We start from the raw sequence: 11,244 nt of genomic DNA on the forward strand, positions 1-11,244 counted from the left end.
AGAGCCCTTGATTGTATCTAGGTCATTTAGTGCAGCCAAATTTACATTTTCAACTATTTTAAAAGGTTAACAAAAATGACGTGGATCCAATCAAGGTTGCCCCGTTTCCAGCTCTTTATGTAGGGTGCCCTTGCATCTATCATTCCTCTATTTTTAGATATTTTGTGTTTTGTTTTGTTTTTTCAAATTCTTGTACAAAAGTCCAACTTTTGCCCAAGTATGCCCTATATGCCTTTATGGACCCCCCCCCCCCCTTTTTAAATATTTTTGTACAAATAGATGTGGAGGTTCAAAAAATGACACTAGGAATCACGTTACAAACGGTGGTCCTTTTGGATATTATTATCTTGAGGTTTGATGGCCTCTGTGAAGTTTTGGAAATACAGTTGAGCCCTCTTCATAGGATGATCCAAACCATTCATTTGTTGCACCACAAGGTAAATAGGTTTTACCCCAAAAATCATTTCCATAGGATGATCCTAATCCTCTGATCTGTAAAGGGACTGCGCATTATAGAAACTTCTATAGATCATCTGAAGACTTTTTTTTGGGTTAACTGCCCAAGTTCACAGCCTGGCTAATAGGGGCGCAACGGCAACACTTGTACTATACTAATAAGGGCTAATAGGGATGGTTAGGATCGTCCTATAGAGATGATTTATGAGGATACATGCTCTCTCTTTTGTTGTTTATGCAAGTGCCTTTATGGGGTAGCCTTGACTGTTTCTAGAACCCATGCTGACTCTAGTGAAGCTCCAGGCGGACTGTTGGCTCAGTTGGATATCGCATCAGCGGAGGGATACACCGCATGTATCAACGCATGGGGATTGTACCTTATAGAAACTTCTATAGATCGGACCGTTTGGATCATCCTATAGAGATGATTTTGCTTTCTCTTTCGTTGTTTACTCAAGTGTCACGATAAGAGGATATCATGCCTTTTTCAATAGGGATTTGCTACAGTCCATTGCAGAAGGCATTTCACGGATGGTCTGTTGCATCTGACAGCAGCCACAAAGGCTCACTTTTCAGTAGAGTTTGTCTTCATTCACGAGGTGGCTGCTATGCCAAATACTTTTCACCCCAGCCGCAGTGGGAACCAATGTATTCTTCCCTTTGGCAGGAGCGGCTATGCCAATATGATTTAGGAAATACAAAATTCACAATGAGTAAAGCATCAGTAACACGTGCAGAATGAATAATACATTTTCATTCTCAGGGCCGGTTGGGTTGTGTGATGCAAATGAGGCTGAGGCAAAATCATTACTCTTCGGGCTGAGATGGTATAAGTCTCACAATATGGGTCCTCTGATGGTAGAAGGGGACTCCACAAATGTTATTGCGTGGGCTGGGGGCAGACTTGCTGGGCCATGGAAGAGATTAGAGACCTTGTTCGAGATATCCGCCCATCATTAACGCATAGGAGACGGACAGCAAATTCAATGGCGGACGTCTTAGCAAAGGCGGGTGCAATCCGATCAGACACGGAAATATCTTTTAACGACATCACGGGGATTACATAAGATTATAGTCTTCCTTTTTTTGTACAGTCACAGGGACAGCTTGTCTTGTGTGTCATTTTGTAAATTTTTACAGATGAAATGAAATAGTTACCTTCTCAAAAAAAAAAATAATACATTTTCCTTCGCAGCTATGCAAAATATTTCACATTTTCATTTCTATATGCAAAACTCGAAACTAAACACCGACAATATTGCCTTCATGACTTTCTCATATTCAATTAAAATAAACAAGACAATTCCAACAGACATGCATCTCATAGGCTTCATGCATTTCATATCATTATACTCTATTGATTCATTTGAACTATATCACTTACTTCGAACACTAATGACAAGCCTCTCATGTTGGAAATTCAATCACCCTATATCTAATCACCTGAAATTCAGAAACTCAACTTAACGGGTGTCTACTGAATGCTTTGTGTGCAAAAGATAAACCCACGAATTAAAATTGAAGAAAATATGGACAAGAAAACAATGCTCTTGGACAGGTCTCTTGAAGTTTGATCCCCCTCCCCCCCCACAAGACAACAAAAAAAAAAAAACTTAAACTTGAAAGGCCATAACTTCCCGACCACCCTACGGAATTGGCGAAGGCCGGGGGACTAATCCACCGACAGTCATTTCCTTAAAAATAGGGATGGTGATAGTTATTTCCAGCTAATTGAAATTTAAATGACGAAATGGGTAGTTGAGAACAATTATGATAGTTTTCCTCCCGAAAGTAATGGGTGATTATGGACGGTTTCCATGAAAAAACTATACAAGGAGATGAACATTCTAGATCTCTTAATTTACTTTATCCTAGTTTTAACTTAGTTTTTACGTTATCTTGGTTTGTAATTCTACCCAAGGATACACACTATAGAAGAAATGGAATCATCCTTGCTGGTGAGCATTTCCTTTTAATTAATTTGCCATCCTCTATCAATGCATTGGTGCATGTTCATGCTCTTTGTTGTTTGACTGAATGTCTAGTGCTTTGTTGTTGCCACTTGCATTCCTACATGCCTCTGCATTAATTTAGGCATCCATTTTTGGCAACTTAAGGTCCTTTATTTCTTTAAAAAGGTGGAAGAAGTCTACCCCATGTTCTTTTTAATTGCCTGGAATCCAATCCCAAGAGACAAATTGATCACCCCCTCGCATTGAATTTTGGTAATCAAAAGAAGTATGGCTTGTTAGAAATTCAATGATCTAATTATGTGCCTGTGGGAGAAGTGGAAAAAAAAGAAAAAGATAACAAGGTAAAGCAAAGTTGTTTGGTGGAGAAGTTTCCTTTATTTTATTCATTTTTTCTTTGGAAACCATAAAAGGCACTAATGGCTACAAAACATCATTGAAGTAATGGTATCATTATGAAGTCGGCCTATGAACTCACACATCTAGGCTCGAGTCAAATCCAGTTCGTTGAAGTAATGGTCTATTTATGACCTGTTGGATTTTGGCAGCACACTTCTTTGCTCAGCGACAACTTCAACAATCAGCACCAATCTTATAATAAGCATCATCGGCAACAGCTCACTACGGCAAGGATTATCAGAACTTAAAAGGTGCCTCTTGAAGCCGCAGCTCATCATCCAGGGATGAATTATGCGGAAAGATCGATTTCTTCTCAGACGAGGAGTGAAACTTTCCTGAAGAAGAAACGACCATTAGAAAAGCATCAGTCACCGGACATCATTTAACATTGTGCATCAAATTAGGGATTTAATTTCGGAATTTTAATTGTAATCAAACGTATGTTGATTTTTCAATCCACATACATTTGAGGGATCATGTTAGAATATGTGAGATCTCACCGTTGGATTGAGTTGAAATAAACCGTTGGATTGGGTGTCGATCCTACCCTGGGTCATCTTAGTGGTAGGTTCAAAAAGCAGGTTAGACGAGAAAAGCTAAATAAATTAGGATATTAGATTTGATTTGACTTGGTGGTAAATTGAGGTACGTAGGATTATTAGGTTACTGTATTAGATTGTACTCATCCCTTTCCTTTGTTATCTTACTCTTTCCATGTTTATCCTTTGACTGTTTTATTTAAGCCCTCATTAGCCTCTTTGTAAAGGATTCAAGATTAGTGAAATACCTAATTTTATCATGGCTAACGTGTACGTGCTAGATCTCACCATTGATTCAATCAACATAGTAGGCTTGGATGACGACTCGTGGTTCTTCATCATTGGTCGTGAGAGGGTAGAAGAGCCCCTTATTCAACATTACTGAGCGAAATCAATGCATTCATTCTTAACAAGTTGAGGTAAAAACTTGCTTGAAGGATGGTCAGGTCGCAAGTTATAGATCTCGCTACTAACTCGATCAACATAGTAGGACTGGATGTCTCCTCCTGGTTCTCCGTCATCTGTCATGATAAAGTAGAGCCCTAACTTGGTCATTGGTAAAGAACTTATTTTGCATGCATGCTTCTTTATTTTTTATTTTTGAAGAAAGAATGACTATATTCATAGAAAATATGAGATTAATTACAGATTCAAATCGGGGAGAGTGGACCCGGAGTAAAATGAGTCCCTCAGTGCCCCGGATTTAGCTAGTCTGCATCATTGGCTCTCCTAGGAATATGAACAAAAGAAAAAAAAACTATCATGACCATAGAACTAATCTCATCCAAAAATTTAATTAATCTCCATGGACCAATGCTAGTGCCTTGAACCCAATAAATGACACTTGAAGAATCCCCAGATTTTGGATGCATGCTTGATCCTCAAGATAATTAAAAACCCTACGATGGACTGAGTTTCCAAGTCATTAACAAGTCAATGTGTGTTTATATGACTTTTCAACAAACCTTTCTTCGCCATACATAGGCAACCAATGCAGCGATGGACTGTCACATTACGAGCATTGGAATCAAACGGTCTCCTCTTCGAAGTTCGAACTGAAAAACTTCACATGATACTGACCCAAGTAAATTCTTTCTACATTGCGTTTGATCTCCTAAGAAAACAGGATTCTAGAAAGTCGTTAAGCTTCATTTTCCTCCTCTCCCTATAGATGAATATGAGAAAAAGAGGCTATAGAGAAAGTTAGCAACGCGTTTAGCTTCTCTCAATCCGATCAAAGGCTATTTCGGTAATCTTCAGAATGTGAATATTCTAAGTTCTAAGTTCTAAATATCTAACCTCTTTGAAAAAAAAAATAGTATAATATTTTAAGTATCTAACGTCTTTGACACTTTCAGATTCAATTACCTGGACCATCAACATCGGAGATGGGCTCTATATAAGTTCTCTATTTATGGAGTTGTCTATATATATAGGAAGAAAAAGTGAAAATAAAACACGTACAAGATAAGAAATCAACCTACTTCAAGATGCCTCGAGTTCTTCCTCTCTTCCTGCTTTTATTACTTGGGATGGAAGTGATGGCTTCTAGAGGTGAGAATTCGAAAATTAAGTTCAAGGAAAGCATAGGTGCAGTTATAGATTCCACCTCTAGAGCTGGTAAAGAAGAGAAAATAGCCATAGAAATGGCAGTTGAGGATTTCTATAAAACTACGGGAAATCAACTCGTTCTCCACTTGAAAGACTCTCTAGCGGATCCCGTTCAAGCAGCATTTTCTGGTAAGTCGTAGACCGCTCCTTACATTTATCTTGTTGATGAATATAGGAGAAGATATTTTCTAGAATAAAATTAGGACCCTACCTTCTTATTTGTGGGAACACCCCTTTTCTAATTTTCTTATATGTGTGAACGCCCCTTTCATATATGTCTTTGATATTGGAGAAATTGAACCTAGGGGTGCAACTTGGGTCGGGCTCAACCACAGCTCGACAGGTTCAACCCTATTTTGGCTAGGGTTGGGTGGAGAAAAGCCAACCCGGTTTAATTTCGGGTTGGGTTAGGGTTGAGGCCTTCGCAATCCGACCCGACCCGACCCGACCTGGACCAAACCTCCGTCCTATAAGTTTATCTTGATTTTCTTTTGGGCAGTGATAAATCAACCCCCAAATATCTTAAATCGACCCCTATGTCTCTTTCTCTCTCCTCTGTGTTAGAGAGAGAGAGAGGAAGAGAAAGACACATGCAACGGGTCGATTTATTACTCCCCTTCTTTTGGGTTGGGATGGGTTAGGATTGAGGGAATGCTATCTCGAGTTGGGTTAGGATTGGCCTCAACCCGATCCAACCCGACCCAAGTTGCACCCCTAATTGAACTACCATGTTTGCATGTTTAGAATTTTCATTTTTCTTTTGATAGAGACATTTTTAAGATGAGAAAAGGAGGACATGTTTGCGTTCTAGTGGGGGGTGTGGAAATATCAATTCCTACTAAAAAGAAAAAATAGGCGTGGATTTGATATTGCCATCACCCCTGCTATTAGAGGGGCTGCAGGAACTTCCTCCAGACCGTTCTGGAGCCAAGTTTTGTTCGAAAAGGAGAGGGTGCTAATAAAAGACTTTGCACTAGATAATCCTAGCCTTCAGTATGTGGCCTTTATATTTTGGTAATAAAGACCCCACCAATAGAAGGGGTTAGGATCATCCTATGTCCCCCATTTTAGGGCGCGGCCTATCTATGATGGGTAACAAAAAAACTCTGGTTTAGATATTTAGAATTTAGATCATCTATTCATATTGGCCCCGCTGAACTACTTGGGCCACACGAGCAGTGCATGGTCATGCATGAAAAATAAGGACTAGTTAAAGTACAGTTGGGGACAACATTTCTATGACCCAAATAAGGACTAGTTAAAATCACTAAAAAGCATGGAAACATATCAAGGAGTCGTCAAAAGTTTAAGTTAGAGTAGGTGTTATTCAATCATTTATACTTCTACACAAATGTGCTTGCTAAAGCCGTGAATTGAATATGCAGTTCTAGACCTCATCAAGGAACAGAAAGTGCAAGCTATCATAGGCCTTCGGACATGGCACTATGCGGCATTTGCAGCCAAACTCGGAGATAACCACCAAATTCCTATAGTTTCTTTGGCTGCCAATGCTCCTCCTTGGCCATTCTTGGTTCGGATGGCTCCTAGTTGTGACTTAGGAATGAGAGCAGTGGCAGCCATTGTTGGGTCATGGCAGTGGCCGAAGGTTTCGATCATTTATGAAGAAGACAACAATTATGGTGCAGCTGGGAACATCGCAAATCTCATCGACGCCCTCCAAGAAGTGAATTCTGAGGTCGAAAGCCAATCCGTTTTCCCTCCCTTTGCTTCTCTTCCCAACCCAAAAATGGCAATTCGAGAAGAGCTAGACAAGTTGAAGAAAAAACCATGCAGGGTCTTCATTGTTCACTCATCATTAGCTTTGAGCACTCATTTGTTTACGGAGGCCAAGCTCATGGGAATGATGAGCACAGATTATGTGTGGATAACTACAGACCGTTTGACAAAGAACTTTGATTCCATTAACAAGACTGTTATCTCCTCAATGCAAGGTGTAATTGGAGTCAAGAGTTATTTCTCTCAGACAAGCACAAGGTTTAGAAAGTATTATGTTCGTTTCCGACGTCGTTTTCGGTCTCAATATCCCGAAGAAGACAATTCAGAGCCTGAAATTTTTGGCCTCCAGGCATATGATGCGGTATGGGCGGTGGCAAAGGCGATGGAAAACTTGCAACCTAAAAACAAGAAGAGCTTGCATTCCCAATTGGAGAATTCTACCATATGGACTGGTGTAGGAAAACGCCTGTTGGAAGGTATCTTAGCAAGCAATTTCACTGGATTAAGAAGTGAGATCCGATTTTCGGGTGGTGAATTAGTAGGCACTACACTGGGGTTAAAGATTGTTAATGTGGTTGGGAGAAGTTATAGAGAGCTTGGCTTGTGGGCTCCAAAATATGATTTCTATAAAAGAAAAGATGGTAGTGAAGTTGAGGGAAAGAACAACAGTACATCCATGAAAATACTGGGAGATGTCTTTTGGCCTGGGGAGTCTTCCTATGTCCCAAGAGGATGGGCTACACCTACAAGTGAAAAGCCAATGATAATTGGTGTTCCTGCCAATGCTCCATATGAAAAATTTATGAATGTAAGACACAATGAAACTTCAAATGAACTATATTTTGGGGGCTTTGCCGTTGACGTCTTCGAAAAGGTTTTGGAACTCTTGCCATATCATTTGCCATACCAATTCGCTCCTTACAATGGCACCTATGACTCTCTGGTCGAGAAAGTTAATCTCAAGGTGAGTTGATATAATTAGTTTTCTGAGTAAATTTTGTTTCTGTTGTTTGATCAATTCTGCAAGTAGAATAAGAAAGGAGTAACTCCAATTTCTCCAACCATTAAAAAAAAAGCTCCAATTTTTCCAAGTTCAGACTATTTGTGAAACAACCAATTACTCCAAAAGCTTAAGCTGTTAGAGTTGGTGTTTTTTAATCATTTATACCTCAACACTATTTATAACATTTTGGTTATCTCTGCTCATTTTCTTCTCTTCCTACCTAAAAACTAAAATTTGTACTGCATTTCTATACGGGGATAAGGTTTTCGATGCAGTGGTCGGCGATACAGCAATTGTGGCAAACAGATGTCAGTATGTTGAATTCTCCCAACCTTATTCGGAATCAGGAGTTGTATTGGTGGTTCTAACTGAACCAAAAGAAGGAAAGGCTTGGATATTCCTCAAGCCCTTGACGAAAAAAATGTGGGCATTAACAGGGGCCATTATCTTGTACAATGGAGTTATCGTTTGGTTAATAGAGAGAGAAGACAATGAACAATTAGGGGGCTCCTTCTGCGACCAAATCGGCAAGTTGATGTGGGTTTCCTTCAACACTCTCTTCTCAATTCAGGGTAAGAACAGCCATAGTAATATAGAATTTTTTTTGGATGGTATAGTAATATAGAATATTGTCTTATAGTAATTAAGAAATAAGATCAATAGTCATCCCAAACTAACAAAACAGTATTTGCTTAAATCAGGCACTTATACTGTCCATCCATATCAGCTTTTATTACCTTGTTTTGATAGACACATAATCTATTTTAAACTTCACTGGTTGTGGACAACTTGTACCAGCCATTGGGATAAGTTTTAAATAGAGAGGATGTATATCTATCAAAACAATGGAGTTAAAATATAGATGCATCCCACTATTTTAAAGCAAAATAAGTATGTAATGAAACTATAAGATCCCAAGATGGAACAGTTAATTTTTTCATTGTTTTAAGGGACAATATCGTTCTTTTTTTTTCTGTCATCTTTTAGGGGAGAAACTTCATAGCAATTTGTCTAGGATGGCTATGGTGGTGTGGCTGTTTGTAGCGTTGGTCTTGACATCGAGCTACACGGCTAGCTTCTCATCGATGCTTACAGTCCAACAATTGCAACCAAGCGTCGTGGATGTTGAGTCATTGAGGAAGAGCAATGCTATCGTTGGGACTGACCATGTGGCTTTCGTCGGGACATTTCTGGAGCAGGTCTTAAAATTTGATCCAAAGCGGATTAGAAAATTCACCTCTGGAGATGACTATCCCCAAGCACTCAAGAACGGATCCATCAAGGCCGCCTTCTTAGAAGTTCCTTATGCTAAATGGCTCTTGGGGAAGTACTGCAAAGGCTTCACTATGACGGGACGGACCTATGAAATTGGAGGTTTTGGCTTTGTAAGTACTCATCCTTTGCTTTTCATTTACAGATAACAATCCTTGCTTCCAATCTTTGTTCATACAACTGTCACTTGTGAGGACTATCACCTAGAAGTGTTGCTCCAACCAACCTCATAGGTGTTAATCCCAACATCTGATAATTGTTGATCATGACCATTTAGTTCGGTTAATTTAAAATTTAATTGCAAGTAATTACATCATCTGATTCTCTCTCTTTTTTTCAAATAAATAACGGCATCCTCCCTACACAATACTTGGACATTTGATAAAAAAAATGTAAATTTGGCAGAAAGGGTTGTATTTTGATTCAAGTGACTTTGATCCATTGCTCAAAGGTGCAGTAGCATGCAAAGGGTGCTCTGGTTATGTAAACTTGGAAAACTCCTAGATAGATTATACTGCTTAGGGTTGTAGGGGAGGTAGTTTTTCATGCCGCATCGGTTTTTCAATGTTTGGCTTAGGATAGTGACTAATTTCAAAGATTGTAGAAAACAGCAAATCTTCTTACCAAGAATCTCTAAATTTAAGTCATCAAGTGCAACAATTTAAGAAGGAAACTACTTTTTTCTCATCACAAACATGATCACCTCGATGAAAACACTTATATTACGGTATTACAATGATCGTGATGTCCACGATTATCGTCTAACAATACCCTGAAGACCCATAAGTAAGAAAAAGTAAGAAAATAAGCTTTCCTATTGTTGGATTGATTTTATTCATGAGCAAGGTAAATTAACTTTTTCACATGATCTGTTCATTTAGGTGTTCCCAAAGGGTTCGCCTTTCATTGCTGATGTTTCAGAAGCCATTGTGAAATTGCGAGAAAGGAACGATATCCTGAGACTAGAGACTGACTTGATTCATTCTTCCAATTGCTCAAGTTTAGAGGCTGATGGTGAAAGTGTTAGCTTGGGTCCAGATGGCTTTTGGGGGCTCTTTTTAATCACAGGAGGGACATCCACAGTGGCTCTTATGATATTCTTTATTCGTCGAGTCTGCTACAATTGGCACCCTGATTACAACCCTCAAGCAAGATTGGTAGACGTGAAATTTTTTCAATTGATTTTGACCTTGTCGAATACTTGGAAAAAACAAGGGAGAACAAGGGAGTTGCCCGAGAGAACAAGGGATGAAGACAGTCAAGAGGGTTCTTATAATTCACAGGATTCTACTGAGCCTTGAGAGAACAAGGGATGAAGACAGTCAAGAGGGTTCTTATAATTAACAGGATTCTACTGAGCCTTGTTAGACTAGAATGTGTTTTTGATTCAGTGAAGAAATCTGTATTCTTAGATGTACATGTTGGGGTTCCACGCAAAAGCAAAATAGTCCCACATCAGTACAGTGAGATGGATGGGGATTGGTTATAAGGGAATGGGCACCCTCCCTCTAACGGCTAGCATTTAGGGGTGAGTTCTACCCTGTGAGTTATACGAGGAGTTTGTTACATTAGAAATTTACTCTCTCCGAGAGTTAATTATATTCTTGGTAGGAAGATTTGACTAGGATTTTAAAGAAATATGTATCTTCTTCTAGTACAAGTTATTTTAATGAAATTTTAAATCTTTTGAGTAGTACAACTTGGCCTCAATTATTTGTTTGTTTGGCATCAAGAGAACACTTTTATTCTTTTAAATCGCATCTTCTCTCCATCTAGTTGGTTTCATTCCAACTATCTTACCCACCAAAAAAGAGTTTAAACTTAGAACAAGCACAAAAAAATTTTGTTTTTTGAATGGTAGAACAAACACAATTTGCGAACATAATATGCTTCAATTCTCTCTCTCTCTCTCTCTCTCTCTCTCTCTCTCTCTCTCTCTCTCTCTCCTTCCTTTCTATTTCATGAAGCAAAATGACGAAAGTGTTGGCGACATTCATCTACTCCTACGCAGGCTCAATGTCCATTACTCTTCCCCAACGATTGACCATTTTTGTCCGGCAGATGGAGAGCAGTTTGGAACTGGAAAGCAATTCCTCTTACTATTTCATGGGGCTGGAGGGATTAAGGATGGCCCGTACACTGATACTATTTTGTGAGGCCAGAGAGACTAGCCAATCTCATGGATGAGATTAAAGATAGGTGTTTGTACAGTCTTTTCCTCCTTTCTCTTAATCTTAGAAGATGGTCTCTTGCCAAA

The 11,244-nt window shown here is 39.2% G+C and overlaps 1 protein-coding gene and 1 long non-coding RNA gene across 3 annotated transcripts; one reads left to right on the forward strand and one right to left on the reverse strand.

The window, feature by feature from the left end:
* Nucleotides 1–2,781: 2,781 nt before the first annotated feature.
* Nucleotides 2,782–5,195, reverse strand: LOC143890402 (uncharacterized). Of its 2 annotated transcripts, none has more exons than XR_013255184.1 (2): nt 4,849–5,195; nt 2,782–3,160 (listed from the first exon to the last, which is right to left on the reverse strand). It is a non-coding gene; the product is annotated as an uncharacterized LOC143890402 (long non-coding RNA). The 2 variants fall into 2 exon arrangements; XR_013255185.1 differs by having other exon boundaries at nt 4,845–5,195.
* Nucleotides 4,635–10,686, forward strand: LOC143890401 (glutamate receptor 2.5-like). Its single transcript, XM_077395056.1, has 5 exons — nt 4,635–5,104; nt 6,361–7,676; nt 7,978–8,287; nt 8,703–9,100; nt 9,869–10,686. The coding sequence occupies exons 1-5, from the start codon at nt 4,855–4,857 to the stop codon at nt 10,286–10,288; spliced, it is 2,694 nt and encodes an 897-aa protein (XP_077251171.1). The 5' UTR covers nt 4,635–4,854; the 3' UTR covers nt 10,289–10,686.
* The last annotated feature ends 558 nt before the right edge of the window (nt 10,687–11,244 follow it).

This window comes from Tasmannia lanceolata, unplaced genomic scaffold (genome assembly GCF_043159265.1).
Source record: "Tasmannia lanceolata isolate RefF3 unplaced genomic scaffold, GAP_Taslan_0.1 ptg000013l, whole genome shotgun sequence".
Lineage (NCBI taxonomy): Eukaryota > Viridiplantae > Streptophyta > Magnoliopsida > Canellales > Winteraceae > Tasmannia > Tasmannia lanceolata.

What these genes read in the sequence shown, in the direction of transcription:
- LOC143890401 (XM_077395056.1), top strand. Translation starts at nt 4,855, where the DNA reads ATGCCTCGAGTTCTTCCTCTCTTCCTGCTTTTATTACTTGGGATGGAA. An exon ending in CGTTCAAGCAGCATTTTCTG is followed by an intron (nt 5,105 to 6,360) that starts GTAAGTCGTAGA and finishes TTGAATATGCAG; the next exon opens with TTCTAGACCTCATCAAGGAA. An exon ending in AAATTGGAGGTTTTGGCTTT is followed by an intron (nt 9,101 to 9,868) that starts GTAAGTACTCAT and finishes CTGTTCATTTAG; the next exon opens with GTGTTCCCAAAGGGTTCGCC.